We start from the raw sequence: 20,200 nt of genomic DNA on the forward strand, positions 1-20,200 counted from the left end.
TCAGTGCTGTAAATATGCACCAATTACTGTATAAACGTGACTGGCATTGAAGGGGTTAACACTAGGGGGTGAGGGAGGGGTTAAATGTGTACCTTAGTGAGTGTTACTAACTGTGGGGGGAGGGGGGTGACTGGGGGAGGTGACTGATGCTGTGTCCCTATGTACAAGAGACACAGATCGGTCTCCTCTCCCTGACAGGACGTGGATCTGTGTGTTTACACACACAGATCCACATCCTTGTCTCTGTAACCGCCGATCGCGGGAGCCTGGCGAACATCGCGGCCGCCAGGCACGCGCATCGGCATCCCAGTGATGCGGTGCGCGCGCCCCACAGTGGCCAGGAGGAGCGGAGGCCGTATAAAGACGGCCACTCAGAGAAGTAGAACCACCCTGCGGCCGTACAAAGTCATACGGCCGTCGGGAAGTGGTTAAATACTTGTGGCTTGTTTATACCATAAGATCTGTCCCAGCATGCACAGTTTTTTTTTGCTCTATCATTTGTGCAGCCCATTAATTCTTGATCTCTGGAAGATTTTACCCCCCCCCCCCATGACCAATTTTTGCTATTCAACACTGCGCTACTTTAACTGGCGATTGCACAGTCATGCAACGCATCCCTGCACCTAGTGCCAACAGTGAATGAGCTGGCAAAAGCCCAGGCACCTCCTCTTTTCGGGTCCCCCACGAGTGCTCTTGGCACCTCCCCCCTGCTGAGTGCCCCAATAGAAAGCTGCTTTCTCCCGAGCCCCACTCTGTGTGTCAACTGACATTCAGAGCATGGCTCAGCCAGCCCTGCTCCCTCCTCACTGGCTGTGATTGACAGCAGCAGGGGCCAATGGCTCCCATTGCTATATCTGAGCCAATGAGGAGCAAGAGAGCAGAGATCGCCTCTTTTCTTGTGCACATGGTTGGATCGAGATCGGGCTCTGGTAAATATAAGAGGGGTGGGGTTAGGGGAGGAATACTGCACTCTGAAGATCTTTACCTTTAAAGGGGTTGTAAAGGTAAAACATTTTTCACCTTCATGCATTCTATGCATGAAGGTGAAAAAACTTCCGACAATACCAGCCTCCCCAGCCTCCCCGATTACTTACCTGACCCCTTGAAAGTTCCGCGCCGTGAACGCGCTGGCATCTTGGCCGGCTTTCCGGCTCATTCATTGGTCGATTGAAGCAGCGCAGCCATTGATTCGAAGTGCTGTCAATCACAACCAATGACCAGAGGTGTATTTAGGTTTTGTGCTGCCCTAGGCCTGACTAAACTCATGCGCCCCCTAATTTAAATATGACCCACCCCTTCCTGTTTAAGACACGCCCTATCATCTGTAAACCACACCCCTTCCACTTTAGGCTCCACCTTTTCCTGTTAGAGCTCTGCCTCTTACTCTCTGTACATTAGCACACTCACGCACCATTCACTCCATACTTACAGCAATCAATCCAGTTGGCTCCTGTCTAAATTGTTGCCCTTACCATGTGTATGAATGTATTAATGCTAGTTAGGGACTTTAGATTGTAAGCTCCTTGAGGGCAGGGACTTATGTCCGCCTCTGGTATGACATGCACCCAGTCTGGCCAATCACCGGCCGTTTAATGCGGGCGTCAGTCACTCCCTCCTCCTGGCCAAGTATGCCCCATGTATGTTGCTAGCGCAAGTGCCACACTACAGGCCGCGTGTGGGGGGTGGCTTTGGTGCCCGTGCCGCCCCCCGCAAAGTGCCGCCCTAGGCCTAGGCCTTGTCGGCCTAGGCCAAGATACATCCCTGCCAATGGCGCAGTGCGCTGGGGGGGGCAGGGCCGAATGATACAATCGGCGGCTATGGCCGTCGGCTGTATCACAGGAGCGCGCCCACAAGGACTCCACACAATGCGAGCTCCCTCGCATGAATGTGTGGAGTTCTTTCGGGGAGGACCAGAGACAGCCGCCGAGGGACCCAGAAGACGTGGATCGGGACCACTCTGTGCAAAACAAGCTGCACAGTGGAGGTAAGTATAACATGTTTGTTATTTAAAAAAAAATTTTTTTTTTCCTTTTTAGTGTTCCTTTAATTTAGAAAAGCATTACGGTAAAAACCTTCAGCATTTAGAACCACTTTAATGTACTTGTAATTACTGTATCACAAGGTAGAGGATATCGGAAAAACTACTTATAGAAGAATGAATGAGTATCAATCAGTCTGCTTGGTTTTTCACGTATAATTCTGTATTTGTTATTGCTCCAACCCTCAGATTTGCCATTGTTCGGTTCTAACCCCCCCATAAATGGGATTCTCATTGCAGTGCATAGGAATACGCCTGCTGATTGTTTCTAATGTAGGTCTATATTGTTGACATATGGAGATGTGACATCCTAGTATTACATTGTCTAGTCTAATTTGCATTTATTATGTTCTTTTTGTAGGAGCAGTTCAGAGAGGAGGAAGGAAAAGTCTCGAGATGCCGCAAGGTGTCGGAGAAGTAAGGAGACGGAGGTCTTCTATGAGTTGGCACACCACCTTCCATTGCCCCAGAACATTAGCACTCATCTGGACAAGGCTTCCATCATGCGTCTGACCATCAGTTTCCTCCGCACACAGAAACTTTTATCTGCAGGTAAGACCATACTTGTGTATATACCTCATAACTTTCTTAGTATTATCAATATCACTGGCTTTTGTATATACGGAAAGTATTTTCGCAGAAGACAACCACCAACACCCTGTTTATGTGGAGTGCTGTACACAACAAACCCATAGATTTTTGTTTTCTGGTACAATCTTTTTATTGAGATTTTCTTTCTTTTGAAAAAGTGAAAAACGATTATAATAATCCCATGCAGGGGATGTAAACAAATAGGCATAACACGACACAGCTTAAAGGGGTTGTAAAGGATTTTTTCTCCCCCCTAAATAGCTTCCTTTACCTTAGTGCAGTCCTCCTTCACTTACCTCATCCTCCCATTTTGCTTTTAAATGTCCTTATTTCTTCTGAGAAATCCTCACTTCCTGTTCTTCTGTCTGTAACTACACACCGTAATGCGAGGCTTTCTTCCTGGTGTCGAGAAAGCCTCTTAAGGGGGGAGGGGGCGAGCAGGAGTGTCAGGACGCCCACTAACACACAGCTCCTTTATCTGCAAAGTAGAGAGTGTCCTAACTCTTGCCTGCTTGCCCCCTTCCCCCTCAAGAGGCTTTCTCCACACCAGGAAGAAAGCCTCGCATTACTGTGTGGAGTTACAGCCAGAAGAACAGGAAGTGAGGATTTCTCAGAAGAAATAAGGACATTTAAAAGCAAAATGGAAGGATGAGGTAAGTGAAGGAGGACTGCACTAAGGAAAAGGAAGCTATTTAGGAAAAACAAGTTGTACCTTTACAACCTCTTTAACCTCCACAGTGCCAGAAGGTCAGATACAGGAAGAGGACCATCAGTGAAGATCTCTCCAGGATTCAACTGCCTGCACAATGTGCGTCTGAAGAATGTAGAAGGGGCACCTTGACAAAGTGTCATGTGTTATGTCAATAGTGTCTTCTTCCCAGGCGTTTCGTTCCCAATATTCAAGACTTGGGCTTCCTTCAAAAGTATGAGTTTTATTCTTCTAGATAGACGAGCAAAAGACAATGCTTACATAATGACAGCTGGTAACACATGGTAAGATGGTTGTTTCAGAAGGAGGAATCAGATGGTACGATGGTACAACTTTCTGCTGGGTGGGCTTCCAGCAGGGTCGGGTGACCCCCAAGTTCCTAACTAGCTACTCAAACCACATGGATTCTTATACTGTTCTTAAAGCCAAGCTAAGCATTTTTTCTTTTAGCATCTCTCCAAGGAAGGTGATGATGCTACTGTCACAAAAGTAACACCCACTTGTGTATATTAAGTAACATAACTCCACCCATTGTCTTGACATGGAACTTCAAAATTAGATGTAATGCACAGCAAATGACCTTCCTCTTTCCTCAACAACCTTCAAAATTAACATGTTTAACCACTTCCCGCCCGGCCTATAGCCGATTTACGTCCGGGAAGTGGTTATGAAATCCTGACAGGACGTTCTAGAACGTCCTGCAGGATTTCATGCCGCGCGCGCCCGTGGGGGCGCGCATCGCGGCGATCGGTGATGCGGGGTGTCAGTCAGACACCCTGCATCTCCGATCTCGGTAAAGAGCCTCCGGCGGAGACTCTTTACCACGTGATCAGCCGTGTCCAACCACGGCTGATCACGATGTAAACAGGAAGATCCGTTGATGGCTCTTCCTCACTCGCGTCTGACAGACGCGAGTACAGGAGAGCCGATCGGCGGCTCTCCTGACAGGGGGGGTTCGCGCTGATTGTTTATCAGCGCAGCCCCCCCTCGGATCGCCACACTGGACCACCAGGGATGCCCACCCTGGAGCACCAGGGTGGGCAAAAAAAAAAAAAAAGCCCGAAAAAAAAAAAAAAAAAAAGTCTAAAAAAAAATAAATAAATAAAAAAAAGCATTAAAAAAAAGAAAAATGATGTCAGTCAGTGCCCACAAATGGGCACTGACTGGCAACCTGGCAAAAATCAGTGCTGCCACCCCAGTGTCCATCAGTGCCACCCCAGTGTCCATCAGTGCCACCCCAGTGTCCATCAGTGCCACCCCACAGTGCCCATCCATGCCCAGTGCCCACCTATCAGTGCCCATCTGTGCCACCCATAAGTATCCATCAGTGCTGCCCATGAGTGCCCATCTGTGCCGCCTATGAGTGCCCAGTGCCGCCCATGAGTGCCCATCAGTGCCGCCTATGTGTGCCCATCAGTGCCGCCTATGTGTGCCCATCAGTGCCGCCTATGTGTGCCCATCAGTGCCGCCTATGTGTGCCCATCAGTGCCGCCTATGTGTGCCCATCAGTGCCGCCTATGTGTGCCCATCAGTGCCACCTATGTGTGCCCATCAGTGCCGCCTATGTGTGCCCATCAGTGCCGCCTATGAGTGCCCATCAGTGTCACATACCAGCGCCGCCAATTAGTGCCACCTCATCTGTGCCCGTCAGTACTACCTCATCGATGTCCATCAGTGCCATCTCATCGGTGCCCATTAGTGCCGCCATATCAGTGCCCGTAATTGAAAGAGAAAACTTATTTACAAAAAAATTAACAGAAAAAAATAAAAACGTAATTTTTTTTCCAAATTTTCAGCCTTTTTTTAGTTGTTGCGCAAAAAAAAAAAATCGCAGAGGTGATCAAATACCACCAAAAGAAAGCTCCATTTGTGGGGAAAAAAGGACGCCAATTTTGTTTGGGTACAGTGTAGCATGACCGCGCAATTGCCATTCAAAGTGCGACAGTGCTGAAAGCTGAAAATTGGCTTGGGCGGGAAGGTGCGTAAGTGCCTGGTATGGAAGTGGTTAAATAGCGATTCCAGAAACTTTTATCAAATAAAATAGTAATAAATTCAAAATCTAACAGGGTCATCCTTCCTTACAGGAAAATTATGTGACTCGCTGTATGGAATTTTTAGCTACAATAAACTTCAGCATCAAAGTAGATCTGTAGGCAAATTTTATAACCCCTGTTTATTTTTTATTTTTTGGCCATTTGGATCCCTTCGCAGAGATTTCCCTTCATGTCTTGTCCCATAGCCAAACAGTAAGTGAGTGGAAATACCTGCATCACCAGAACTAGTTTCCCCATTGGAAGATTTCCCCTCTATTACTTTTCTGGGGACAACCCAAGATTTTGGCTTTTCTTTTTACTTTCAATAATGATGGTAAACAGGACAAATCAAAAAGTAAGTATCTCCTTAACAGGGGCACAGACAGCAAAAAAAAAAACTAACAGGGGTTCTTATCCCTCTGCACTCCATCCAAAACCAAAAAACAGTTTTGACTTTAGTTATAATTAAAGGGGAAAAAAGTTAGATATTATGTGCACCTTTCCCCAGATTCCGTAGTGTAGTGGTCGACGTCCTCATCCGGCTAAAATCTTCTGAAAAGACAATGCAGCACATTGCAGGATTGGTGTCGTTGGGAAAATTTGGGCTACTTTAGGTAAATAGAACCACTGTCAGGTTTTTATTGCTGTCCAAGTCCCCATTACAGAGATACTCGTGTTTTGTCCTGGTAATGCCGTTACTAGTGCTGAAAGTGAGGGAGAGACCAAAATGTTGACTTGCCTCCAGAACATGATTAGAGAGGAAATCATCCAATGGGGACACTTATTTTGGTGCAGTGGCGGTGCGTCCATATGGGTGCCGTCCCCTCTATCACAAATAGATAGATTCATGCATTGCAGGAATCTATCTATCTATGGCCGCCTTTGCCACCACCTATTCAGGCGCCCGGCCCCTTTTTAGGCGCGGGAGCCTGAATTACAGCGGTGGGGTATTTTTTTTTGTTCGCCTGATTAGAGCTATAGGCTCTAATGGGCATCAAAAATGTGAACAGCGAGCACCATGCTGGGCGCCCGCTGTTCACTCAGCTGTGTGTTAGGAAAGCGAATATTCATATTCATTTGCTAACACTAAACCGCCTCTCCACCAATCACATGCTCGGGTCTGTTACCTGTCATCTGATTGGCTGAAATGACAGGCACTGTGATTGGACGCCAATCAGGCATCCAATCATAGCAGAGGACAGGAGGAGCATTGAGGACACCGTCGTCATGACCTGCTGCCCCACTGATACAGGGTAAGTGCCGGGCGGGGAGCACACGGGCAGCATATGATGGGCACATTTGTGGCAATTGTTGGGGGACAGTGGCAGCAATTAACTGGTTGGCGACCAGCCGCCATCATTTTACGGCGGCAGGTCGGCTCCCCTGCGCGAGAGCACGTAGCTATACGTTGGCTCTCGCTCAGGCCACTATAGGCGCGTGCCCAGCTGGTGCGATCGCCGCCGGGCTCACGCGATCGCTCGTTACAGAGCGGGGACTGGGAGCTGTGTGTAAATGGTTTTTAACCATACATCCTACTTAACACAAAATCTTATGCCGCGTACACATGACCATTTTTCACGATGTGAAAAATTAAATTTTTTTGTAATGTCATTAAAACGATCGTGTGTGGGCTCCAGAGAATTTTTTGCGACGTTAAAAATGGGCATTAAAAAATTTAGAACATGCTCTAAATTTTCGCGTCGCTTTTCACATAGTTTTACGTCGTAAAAAATGGTCGTGTATAGGCTTTAACGACGTGAAAAAAACGCGCATGCTCAGAAGCAAGTTATGAGATGGGAGCGCTTGTTCTGGTAATACTAGCGTTCGTAATGGAGATAGCACATTCATCACGCTGTAACAGACTGAAAAGCGACAATTGTCTCTCACCGAACTTTTACTAACACAAAATCAGCAAAAGCAGCCCCAAGGGTGGCGCCATCCGAATGGAACTTCCCCTTTATAGTGCCATTGTACGCGTTGTACGTCACCACGCTTTGCTAGAGCATTTCTTTTTCACGATCGTGTGTAGGCAAGGCAGGCTTGACAAGAATCGGGTTGAAAAAAATGTTGTTGTTTTTTTAGACCATTAAAAATGGTCGTGTGCATGCGGCATTACAATATAGGTGTATTTAGTATATGTTAAGTCAGACCTCAAATTTTCCACTCGCCTAGTCGCATTTTGCGAGTAGAAAATGAGGTCTGGCGAGGAGCTGGGCTGCCTGGGAGAGGGGGGGCGAGCACCACCGGCGGCCGTTGTTGATCAGGAGCTGTTCTCCCAGCGATCGCCTGTGGCAGAGAGCATTGAGGTAGAGGAGGACCGCGGTATCACCGAGTGGTATATCCCGCTGTAATAGCATAACATTGAACTTTTCTCTGCTCTGCTCGTTCTCACACACAGCCCCGCCTCCTCCTAACCCTGCGCCTGTAATGACAGAACGCATCCCAGCATTGGACCCGAATTCTGTCTATTACAGGCACGGGGTTAGGAGGAGGCGGGGCTTTGTGTGAGAACGAGTAGAGCAGAGAAAAGTTCAATGTTATGCTATTACAGCGGGATATACCACTCAGTGATACCGCGGTCCTCCTCTACCTCAATGCACTCTGCCACAGGCGATCGCTGGGAGAACAGCTCCCGATCAACAACGGCCGCCGGTGGTGCTCGCCCCTCCTCCATATCATGCAATGAAGCGGTGAGGCGCATTTAATATTTAAGGTTATCAGGTAACGGGTGGCTAATTACCTGCTCTTCCATTTAAAGGGAAATGTGTAGGTGTTAATTGACAGTGAGTTATACCACTCGGTGATCCTGCAGCTCTCCTCTTTCTCCTCTCATGATCTGGCCACCAATGGGGGCACAGTGAGTCCGCAGTGGGGGCACAATGAGGCTGCAATGTGGGGCACAATGAGGCTGCAATGTGGGGCACGGTGAGGCTGCAATGTGGGGCACAGTGAGGCTGCAATGTGGGGCACGGTGAGGCTGCAATGGTGGGCACGGTGAGGCTGCAATGGTGGGCACGGTGAGGCTACGATGGTGGGCACGGGTGAGGCTGCGATGGTGGGCACGGGTGAGGCTGCAATGTGGGGCACGGGTGAGGCTGCAATGTGGGGCACGGGTGAGGCTGCAATGTGGGGCACGGGTGAGGCTGCAATGGTTGGCAGCCGTTGAGGCTGCAATGGTTGGCAGCCGTTGAGGCTGCAATGGTGGGCACAGGTGAGGCTGCAATGATGGGCACAGGTGAGGCTGTACTCAAGGGAACTGATAAAGTTGTTAATATTTATTTTTGTAACTTAATTCTGCATGAAACATTTAAGTGTCATTTCAGGAGATAATTTATGAGGGCGTGATTAGCGTCAGAATTAGGGGCAGGGCATGGTAGGGGTTGGGCGGGGAAACTGGTGGCGAGTAACCCTCGAGGCCTGGCTAGTGGCTCAAGACTTGAAATTTTGAGCCCTGTGTTACGTACATGTACAGTAAAATGGCACATAAACTCACCTGTTGCTTTTCACTAGTATTAATCAGCAGGATGAATGCCAATTAATGGTGATTAAATTGATGGGATCACATTTCTTGTAATCAGGATTGGTATACTAGTTGTTGCCTCTACTGTTTTACAGTATTAGTTTTTATCTATAGCCATGGAGGAGGCCACCTATTCACAGTAACTTCATTAGCACCTCATTGATGCTGGCGTACCTTCCCTGGTACACGTAGAGCAGGTTAAGAGCCGTCCTCATTTCCGGTTATCCTCCGAGCATCATGTAAGTCTTTAGCATCCTGTCTGCAACAGCTGAAGGATAATCTCATTATGTTTGGTGATTGTCACTTACATCTTTGCTGAGATTTGTAAGGTCACCTCATTTTAGAAAGGCATTCCCATCCTCCACTGATCCTTATCATATGGTTGTGTGTTAAGAACTGGGCTACCTTAAAGTGGAGTTTCCATCCTAAATTTTTTTTTTCATTATTGTGCTCATTAGACCTAAAAAAAGTTAAAAAAAAAAAAAAAAAAATTTTTTTTTTTACTCATCTGGAAATGCCTGTTGCTATGCGGTCCCACAAAATCTGCCTTTGAAAGCACCTAGGATTCGGACATCATCTCCCTCTAATGCTCCTGGGAAATGTGTGTCATCATTTCCCATGATGCAGTGCGCTGTCCAATTATCACTCCCCATCCAAGACTTCCAGGAAGTAAGTGCTTGTCGGCTTCACAATGCCCACAAGCAAAATGACAACGGTGTAGACATAGTTTTATAAACTATCTTTTTTGAATATCTATGCGGATCGGCCGCGGATGTAAAATAGTAAGTGACCGGATTTATATTATAAAAACGCAGGATGAAAGGACATACATTTAAAAAATGCTAATTGTGGTTGGAACTGCGCTTTAACACACAGAGTCATTCTGAAAAGTGAGAATTGGAAAATGAAAAGGGAAGTCTGGTTGCTGTGGTGCAACACTGATGGTTCTTATATCAGATGGTCAGTAGTTTTCTTTAGTTCTTAAAAACTTTTGTCACATTTCAGGGGGGAGGGGGGTGCAGATAACGGTCTAAAGACAGGTATTTGCACCCACTTCCGGCCACACAGTTTCGGGTTTACTGCGGGCAGACCGTCACCTCCCCCCCCCCCCCCCCCCCGTTGTGCTCTGGGAACACTCGGCTCCCAGAGCACAGCGGGAGCCAATCAGACAGAACCACTTTCAAGGCACTCTGCCTAATACATAAGTGTATTCAAGGCAACACCCCCAATATCTATGCGAAAAAATAAAAGCCCATAACCCCAATCGCATTCTGCGATCCACCAATCAAAACCTCCTCCAGATACCCAAAGCCAGATACAAGTCCAAAGGAGATCGAAGATTTGCAGTCCAGGGACCTCGCCTGTGGAATGCACTACCAACCACCATCCGACTGGAGTCGGACCACTTGGCCTTCAGGAGAAGGATTAAAACCCATCTCTTCTGAGGTCAAGGGGTTCCTTACCCATGAATTGGATACAGCGCCCAGAGGCGATTCAGTTCGCATGTGTTGCGCTTTACAAGTCTCTCACTCACTCAGCGGCGCAGCGCAACTCGCGCATGCGCCGTAGGGAACCAGGTAGTGAAGCCGGAGTGCTTCACTTCCTGGTTCCCTCACTGAGTATGGCGGGGGGAGCAGCAGAGTGACGAGCGATCGCTTGTCCTCTGCTGCGATCGGCGCTGGACTCCAGGACAGGTAAGTGTCCTAATATTAAAAGTCAGCAGCTGCAGTATTTGTAGCTGCTGGCTTTTAATATTTTTTTTTTAGTGGCACATCCGCTTTAAGAGGGCTCTGCTCAGAAGAGTTTATAATCGAATAGATGGCCTTGAAGCCAGATTAACTGCCCTAAAGCACATACCGGTACATTTCACAGTCGGTTCTATTCAAGAACTGTGCATGCCTCAGCAGATACCTTGCATGGTGCCTTCGCATAAACAATACATTCTTAGAAATCTTTAATCTTAGAAATTCTGCTGTTGATGTTTGTAGTGCTAGATTACCAGTGCTTCAATGTAATTTTAAAGGAACCTCACAACTTATTTTTGTAACCTAACTTTTTTGTGGCATTGTGAGAGTGAGTGGCCTAAAAAGGGCCTCTACGCCAGACTTTCTCAACCTTTGTTGAACCCTTGAAATAACTTCAAGCTCAGGGAGCCTCTGACAATTAGTATATCTACAGCTAATAGTACAGTAGTGCAATGATCACTGGGATTAATGCTTAGGATGAACCCTGCTTTACAGGTGCCTAAGAATGTCATTGGTGTCAGTGGTTACCCATCTCGGAGGCAGAAGTTGCCCATTGCTCAAGGAACCCCTAGCAGCCTCTGGAGGAACCCTAGGGTTCCACAGGACATGAAAGACTGGCCTAAGGTCACGTGGTCACCAAGGCTCTGTTCCTCACACCTGAAGCCCAGGGGTTGGGGGAGTAACAGCATTAAGGGCAGGGCTTAAGCCCAACTTGGAGATAAGTATTGTAGTTGGGGTCCTAAAGATCCAAATATACTACATGATACAGAGGACCGTACACGGGTACTTACAGGCACTACTGCCTTTCAGTGCAGTGCTTGGGCCCTTTAATATTGTGGTTCTAAAGTCTATTTTTTTTGTTTGTTTTTTTTACTTTTAATGCATTCGTTGCATTAAAAGGGTTGTAAACCTCCGTGTTTTTTCACCTTAATTCATCCCATTCATTAAGGTGAAAAATCACCTTGCAGTCCAGCCCCCCAGTCCCCCCATTTTACTTACCTGAGCCACGAAACTCCGTGGGCTCATTCCCGCAATGGTTTCCCCCTGCTTGAGGCAGCTCGTCATTGGAGATTGATAGCAGTGTAGCCAATTGGCTCGCGCTGCTGTCAATCACATCCAATGACGCGGCGCACCGGGGTCTGTCAGCGGCTATATCACGGGAGCATGGACGCAAGATAACCCCCTTGGGAGGAAGCTTCCCATTAAGGGGGTTAGCGCTTGCGGGGAGGAGCCGAGACAGCCACCAAGGGACACCAGAAGACCAGGATCGGGACCACTCTGTGCAAAACTAACTGCACAGTGGAGGGAAGTATGACATGTTTTGTTTTTGTTTTTGTATTAAAACCAAAGCCATACAACCCCTTTAAGGTAAAACATGCCCCAGTACTAGTCCTACACACCTCCATCCCTTAAAGCGGTTGTATAGTCAAAATAAAATATATTTTTTTTGGTGCCACCTGTAAGGCAAAAGGCATAATGAGTTAACCCCCCCCCCCACTAATACAAAGGATGGGGCACAAATCCTCCCACTAATGCCAAGGATGGGGCACAAATCCTCCCACTAATGCCAAGGATGGGGCACAAATCCTCCTACTAATGCCAAGGATGGGGCACAAATCCTCCCACTAGTGCCAAGGATGGGGCACAAATCCTCCCACTAGTGCCAAGGATGGGGTACAAATCCTCCCACTAGTGCCAAGGATGGGGTACAAATCCTCCCACTAGTGCCAAGGATGGGGCACAAATCCTCCCACTAGTGCCAAGGATGGGGCACAAATCCTCCCACTAGTGCCAAGGATGGGGCACAAATCCTCCCACTAATGCCAAGGATGGGGCACAAATCCTCCTACTAATGCCAAGGATGGGGCACAAATCCTCCCACTAGTGCCAAGGATGGGGCACAAATCCTCCCACTAATGCCAAGGATGGGGCACAAATCCTCCCACTAATGCCAAGGATGGGGCACAAACCCTCCCACTAGTGCCAAGGATGGGGCACAAACCCTCCCACTAGTGCCAAGGATGGGGCACAAACCCTCCCACTAGTGCCAAGGATGGGGCACAAACCCTCCCACTAGTGCCAATGATGGGGCACAAACCCTCCCACTGGTGCCAAGGATGGGGCACAAACCCTCCCACTGGTGCCAAGGATGGGGCACAAATCCTCCCACTGGTGCCAGGGATGGGGCACAAATCCTCCCACTGGTGCCAGGGATGGGGCACAAATCCTCCCACTAGTGCCAGTGATGGGGCACAAATCCTCCCACTAGTGCCAAGGATGGGGCACAAATCCTCCAAGGATGGATATGCAGATCTGTTAAAATTATTCAGATAATGTTTTAATACATGAAATATTTTAATATAATATTTAATATAAAAAAAACTAGCTAGTACAAAGGAAATAGATTAAAATATCTTAAATAATTGTGATGAAAAATGATTTTTGATGTATATAATGAATTGTGGGGGTACCTGGGCAAGCCACCAGCCTACTAGTAATTTTATAACATTTAATGTCATATGCTATTTAGGTAATGGTGTTTTCTTCCGATTTTTATTAAGCTCATGCGCTATATTGCGAGTACTATGTTTTTTTTTTTTTTTTTTGTCCTTTTGTGTTTTTTTTTTTATTTTCCTCACAAAGATCAGATAAAACACGTTTTGTTTTTCCGATTACGAATCCCTCTATTAACATGTCCCGAGCACATGAAATAATCGGAAGCGAGACAGGCTTTGCTGACGTGAATCTGGTTAGCACTCAGGCTGCATGTGAACCTTATGAAATGAATGTTTTCTCAAAGTATTATCATGATTGGGCCTTTGTGGTTCAGCATCTGTCCCAGACTTTTCCAAGTCGCAGCTTCGCAGAAGATTAATTGCATTTGGTTAGTAAATATAATGGATTCAAATTATAAGCACACAATTTAGATCAGAGATAGCCAGTAGCTATTTATCTCTGATGCTTCCCAGAGCCTTGCTGTCAGATAAGACCAAAATATGGTTCAAATCAAAGACAGCTAAACATTTGGGTCTCTCTGAGAGAGGCATAGGGCGGCCACTCTCCCAGGTCCTGGAAGTCGGAGCACATGTGCTCTGGGCGGAGGGGCCAGGTTGCAGCAGAAGTCAAGGTTATTGCGGTATAGTTTTGGTTGTGAGATGTATGGAGCTGCTACATAAGAAAGTATTTTTCTAAATGGGTTTTGCCCAAGGCTAGGTGTCGTAATTTGTGTTGCCTGTTGGGAGGGACCTACAGGGTCATGTAATAATTTAGCTACACTGCTGAAGCCATGATAAGGTCAAGATATTAACAGACCTAAAAGACTTTTAAAGGGAATTTAAAGCTCGAAGTCCTAAACCTAAAAAATAAATACAATTTAAAACAAGCAAGTGTAAAAATTTAGTGTTGTATCCTCCTGGTTAGTGTAGGTTGCTAGGTAATTTTAGTTTAGTTCCTCTGTTATCGGTGGAGTGGGGGTTGATTGTTTTAGCCTGCTCAGTGTTTCGCAAGCTGCTGGTCTGATTGCTTCCCCCTGCATTGTAGACATTTCTGGAATCACAGGGTGGGGCTGTTAAACATGCTGAATTCTAGAACAGAGGAGTTTCCTGGTCCTGGAGGCGCTGCTTGGAGGTCTTAAGCCGCATACACACGACCGTTTTTCATGGCGTGAAAAATGCAATTTTTTTAATTGGTCGTTAAAAACGATCATGTTTAGGCTCCAGAGCATTTTTCACGAAGTCTGCTGAGAAACGCCTATCATGGAAGGGACCAGAAGGAGACCCAAGTTGTAAACTATGAATAGACGCCCGCAGCCTGTCAATTTCAAGTACACTGACAATGGACACAGTGAGGGTTGGCACAGTGAGGTTGCAATGGGCATTGTTGACCCTCTTTTCCGCTTACAGTAGCTGCTGCATTCTCACCCTAGGTTTATACTCGAGTCAATACATTTTCCCAGGGCCGCCATCAGGAATTATGGGGCCCCTTACACAGCTTCAGGCATGACCAGACAGAGAACTGGGGGGGGGGGGGGGGGGGGGAGTGCTGCCGCCTGAAATTGAGAGACGGGGGGGGGGGCTTAACAAGGAAAAATATATATAAAAAAGGGGGGGGTAGCCATCCGGGGCCCTGGGGACCTCTGAGCCCTTTAATAAAAAGAAATAAAAAAAATCTGGGCCCTTTAATTTTTTTTTCTTTTATGAAAAGAAATTACAAAAAAAGGGGGGTTGCCATCCGGGACCTCTGGGCCCTTTAATAAAAATAAAAAAAGAAATCTCTAGGCCCTTTAATAAAAAAAATAAAATAAAAATAAACATTTATTAAAAAAAAAAAAAAAAGGGGGACCTCTGGGCCCTTTAATAAAATAAATAAATAAAACAAAAAAATAAACATTTATATAAAAAAAAGGGGGGTTTCCACATGGGGCCCTGGGGACCTCTGAGCCATTTATATAATAAATAAATATATATATATATATATATATATATATATATATATGTGTGTGTGTGTGTGTGTGTGTGTGTGTGTGTGTGTGTGTGTGTGTGTGTATATATATATATATATATATATATATATATATATATATATATATATATATATAAAGAAATACAATAATATACATTTTATATATATATATATATAAAGGGGGGTTGCCATCTGGGGACCTCTGGGCCCTTTAATAATAAATAATATTATATATATATATATATATATATATATATATATATATATATATATATACACAAAATATATATATATATATATATATATATATATATATATATATATATATATATATATATATATATATATATATATATATATATAAAAAAAAGAATTATTTTTTTATTTAAAAATATGAAAAAAAGGGGGGTTGTCATCCGGACCTCTAAAAAAAAAATTGGCCCTTTAAAAAAAAAAATATATACGTATTTAATATTTTATTTTTTATAAAAAATAGATAAAAAAAGGGGCGTTGTCATCTGGGGCCCTGGGGACCTCCGGCCCCTTACAGGTGTACTGCCTGTACCCCCCTGATGGCGGCCCTGGGTATACCCCATATAATATTTGACCCCTCCTTATCCTTTTGTTAGTCTTTTTATTTTATTTTGCTTTCTGGGTCCCATGGGGGAGATTTCCCCTTACTTTTTTTTTTTTTGAGAAGAGGAAGTAAGAAAATAAGAAAATTCCCTTGTTGTGAACAGGTGTCTCTATTTGCTACAAATAGGGTGAATAGCAATTTTTCATGAGCTAGTTCATGGGTCTTCAAACTATGGCCCTCCAGTTGTTCAGGAACTACAATTCCCATCATGCCTAGTCATGTCTGTGAATGTCAGAGTTTTACAATGCCTCATGGGATGTGTAGTTCCGCAACAGCTGGAGGGCCGTAGTTTGAGGATCCTTGAGCTAGTTGATGAAAGTTGTGTAATTTTATGTTTGGTTGAGGTTGAGTTATACATTCACAGTACATAGGGGCAGCCATCTTGTTCTCCGTACAGGCTGTGCTGGCCTACGCTTGGCCCATTGTGTGCTGTGGTGGACATGCATGCGGACCGACGGTGGTGCTGGCTCTCATGGCCTGAAGTCGCACTTTTTTCATCCTAAACACTAACAGAATCTTCTGCCAAAATGTAGACGCTCACGTGAAGCTTTCCTCTGCCAATATTTTTCTTTTCTACCTACATTTTTCATTCCTTGCCATTTTGATTATTATAGTTTCCTCCACTACTTCAGATTATTTGACAAACATAACAGATAAAAATCTTTGAACCTCTTGACTTGTTTACTGTACTCTAAGGGAAAAAAGAGGAGACTTCATAGCATTATCTTTTCCTTTACCACAACCAATATTGGAGAGATCAGGACCCATACACTGGCAAAATAATTATTTGATCCCCTGTCATTAAGCAGGCAAATCTTCCGTTCTGTAAGTGGTTAAGGTGGTAATTTAACTCACTTGTTGCCTTATCTGCAATAAATTTGCCTCAGAACCTGTGTAATTCAGATGTGTTTGGGGCTTAAAGGGATGAGATGGCAACCTAAATGGCAGAGCTGTCTAAATTTCAGACCTTGGCGCGGTGTCAGAGCCCTGGCAGATCACCGCGGCGCGTCTGCGTATGTGAGGGAAATGGGGTGACCACATTTCCAAACTACCATCCAGGGACACCCTCCCTTCCCAAAAATCAGCTTGTGCTGTAACGGATCACAGCACAGTGATTGGACACAAGAGGCGGGATTTCTCCGATCACAAGCAGGGGGTGGGACTGTGCTCCTCCAGGCTTTCCCGCTCAGGGCAAGTACTGTCAGTGAGTAAAGCGGTGATGTGGTGGCCTTTTTTGGAGGCACCAGATTGGCCTGAGGGGTGGCTGTGTCAGTTTCATTCCGGGACACTGTGTATTGTCCTGGAATGAATGTGCCCGGGACAGACCTGCAAAATGCGGGACTGTCCCGGGGGAAATCCGGGACACGTGGTTACCCTAGTGGGAAACCCTTACCATTGGAATTTCCATGTCGGCTGTTTTTGCGCATGCACAGATGTGCAGAGGGAGCTGTAGCCTTGCAGCCCATCGAGAAATATGGCAGTGTTGAGTTGCAGAACAAAAACAATAAAGTTACAAAAAGAATAAAAAAAAATGTGAGGGTGGTAGAAGGCAGGGGAAAATAAGTGTGAAGGTGAAGGTCCGCTTTAAAGCGGAGCTCCACCCATTTAGGTCAGCAGCTACAAAAAGTGTAGCTGCTGACCTTTAATAATCAGACACTTACCTGTCCCACTGTCCAGTGATGGGGGCGCACAAAGCCCCGCCCCGCTCCCCTCCCTCTCCTCTCCGCGGCACCAGCATTGTTACTGTGGGCACCTTGTGCGAGCCGCGCTGCGATTTGGCCAGGCAATCTTCTGCGACCTGTGACGTGTCCCAGAAGATTGCAGGGAAGAGAGGGGATCTTTTTTTTCTGGCAACCAGAAAGGAAGTAGGAGCTGGCTGCCCGTAAAAACAGGGTACCCCCCCCCCCAACAAAAAAAATTACATGGCAAATGTGGCACGTCAGGTGGTCACCAGCACTTAAAGCGGAAGTTCAATTTTTGGTTGGAACTCCGCTTTAAGGGCCAGATTCGGATACAATTACGTTGCTCCACGGCAGCGTAACATATCTGATTTACGTTACACCGCTGCAGGTTTACAGCGTAAGTGCCTGGTTCACAAAGCTGTTACCTGTAAACTTGCGGCGGTGTAACGTAAATGCGCTCGGCGCAAGCCCGCCCAATTCAAATGGGACGGGCACCATTTAAATTAGGCGCGTTCACGCGCCGAACGTACTGCGCATGCTCCGTCGGGTAAATTACCCGACGTGCATTGCGCTAAATGACGTCGCACGGACGTCATTTGTTTAGACGTTAACGTAAATGGCGTCCAGCGCCATTCACGGATGACTTACGCAAACAACGTGTTTTTTTAAATTTTGACGCGGGAACGACGGCCATACTTAACATGGTTTAGAACAACTAGGGCTCAGCCCTAATTTTACACGGCGTAACTCGACGGAAACGACGTAAAGTTAGATCGATGGGCAGCGCGGACATTCGGGAATCGCCGTAACTAGTCATTTGCATATTCTACGCCGACCGCAATGGCCTCGCCACCTAGCGGCCGGCATAGAATTGCATTCCTAAAATCCGACAATGTAAGTCAATTACACCTGTCGGATCTTAGGGCTAGCTATGCGTAACTGATTCTATGAATCAGCCGCATAGTTAGGACGGGCGGATCACAGAGATACGACGGCGTATCAGGAGATACGCCGTCGTATCTCTTATGTGAATCTGGCCCTTAGTGCTTTGGGTCACTGTTTGGAAGATTTTTCTCCACTTCCAATCCATTTGACAGGTGTCAGAACAGGAAGTAAGGTGGAATCTCCCCAAGGGGGACACACACAGCAATAAAAACAATTGTATGGAGTGAGGTAGGGTTAGAACCTCTGTCAGGTTGCTATTGATCTCTTGACCTGTGCGTTGTATATTACCGAACACTTGAACAGGCTCTTTACAGGAGTTGGAGAGGAGTTGAGTATTCTGTACCTCGTAGAGTGGGGGACACAAGAGAGGATCTGCCCCAGGCACTGCACAGAGTAAACATGACAGCTTCTATAATTGTCTGATTATGATGGGTTTTTCTATATCCTGACTCAGCGGGTTCAACGATCCATGACACAATGTCATAAAGGAGAAGCTAGGTATGTGAAAAGTCATGGCTCCGGCGATACGCAGGGCAGACAGCTCCTATGCATGTTGTAAAGCACTAAACTGGTCACAGTAGCAGAAGGATTGAGCAATAATGCGTTTTCTTCCTCATTATGCGCTGCTGACCCTGTGATATCACTGCAGCTTGCCAGCAGAATTTAAGTAAACAAGCGCGTCTTTTCCCATGAAGACATTTAAAGGGAAACAACAACTTTAGTGGCTCTTAAAGTGAAACTCCTTTAAAAAAAAAAAAAAAAAACATAATATCCCTAGACGCCTCACCCTTTACCTATACATCTTATGCATTCTGGGTATATTCGTTTTTAGAAGATTCAAAGCTGACTGTATACAGAGATTGCATGGTTATATTGTAACCTGTGTGTTGATCTTTGAAGCCCAGGCAGACTGAAAAAGAGATTTAAAAGATTCATCAAACGATCATTCAGTAGACATTTGATTGCAGCTAAATCTACATTAATATCAGCCTCTTGCATTCCCCTTCATACCAGAACTCTAAGGCCCCATGCACACGAGAAGCAAATGCAAACACATGTAAACTCAAGTTTTTAAAGGCAAAAACCGGCGTTTAAAACGCCCGTTTTTGCAGCGAATTTCGTGGCGTTTTGCCGCGTTTAGCGTCGTTTTACCGCGTTTGCGGCTATCAGCGTTCATAACCAAGACATTGTAGACCCCCCCAAAGCTTTGAAACGCAAAAACGTTTGCGTCTGAACCCAAAATTTTGCGTTTGAAAAAACAAGATTAACCCAACTGCTTTAAAACGCAAAAAAACGTGAATGTGTGCATGGACACATAGGATAACATTAAATGTGTTCAGGGGCAGTTGAAAAAAATGCCCAAATGCCTCTGAACTCGAGTTTACCAGCGTCTCGTGTGCATGGGGCCTAACTGGGATAGTGAGCAGCAGCACAAAGGACCCCATCAGTTGTGCTTCAGTTCTCATGAGATAACAATAAGCATGCTGATGGGAGGAGAGAGCTGAATGGCAGAGAAATTGGCTCTTCAGTTTGCCGCTTCTCCTTTTACTGTCCAGTCACAGGCTGGGGGAGGGACATGTATGTTTTTAGTTAAAGGGACACTAAGGTCCCTTTCACACCGGGCGGGAGGTGCGGTGGCGGTATACCGACGGAATTGCCATGGTATTCGGCCGCTAGCGTTGCGGTTTTAACCCTCGCTAGTGCCAGAGGCGCATTGCCGGCGGTATAGCCGCGGTGTCCCATTGTTTTCAATGGGAAGGAGCGGTGGAGGAGCGGTAAACACACCGCTCCAAAGATGCTGCTGGCAGGGCTTTTGGAGCGGTCCCGCCAGCGCATCGC

The 20,200-nt window shown here is 46.1% G+C and overlaps 1 protein-coding gene across 1 annotated transcript in view; it reads left to right on the top strand.

The window, feature by feature from the left end:
- EPAS1 (endothelial PAS domain protein 1) overlaps positions 1-20,200 on the top strand; it is a 244,659-nt gene that overhangs the window by 148,824 nt on the left and 75,635 nt on the right. Inside the window, exon 2 of the mRNA XM_040351560.1 lies at positions 2,400-2,590. Within this exon, the coding sequence (XP_040207494.1) occupies positions 2,400-2,590 (191 nt within the window). The remainder of the gene's footprint in view (positions 1-2,399; positions 2,591-20,200) is intronic.

Source organism: Rana temporaria, chromosome 4 (assembly GCF_905171775.1).
Source record: "Rana temporaria chromosome 4, aRanTem1.1, whole genome shotgun sequence".
NCBI lineage: Eukaryota > Metazoa > Chordata > Amphibia > Anura > Ranidae > Rana > Rana temporaria.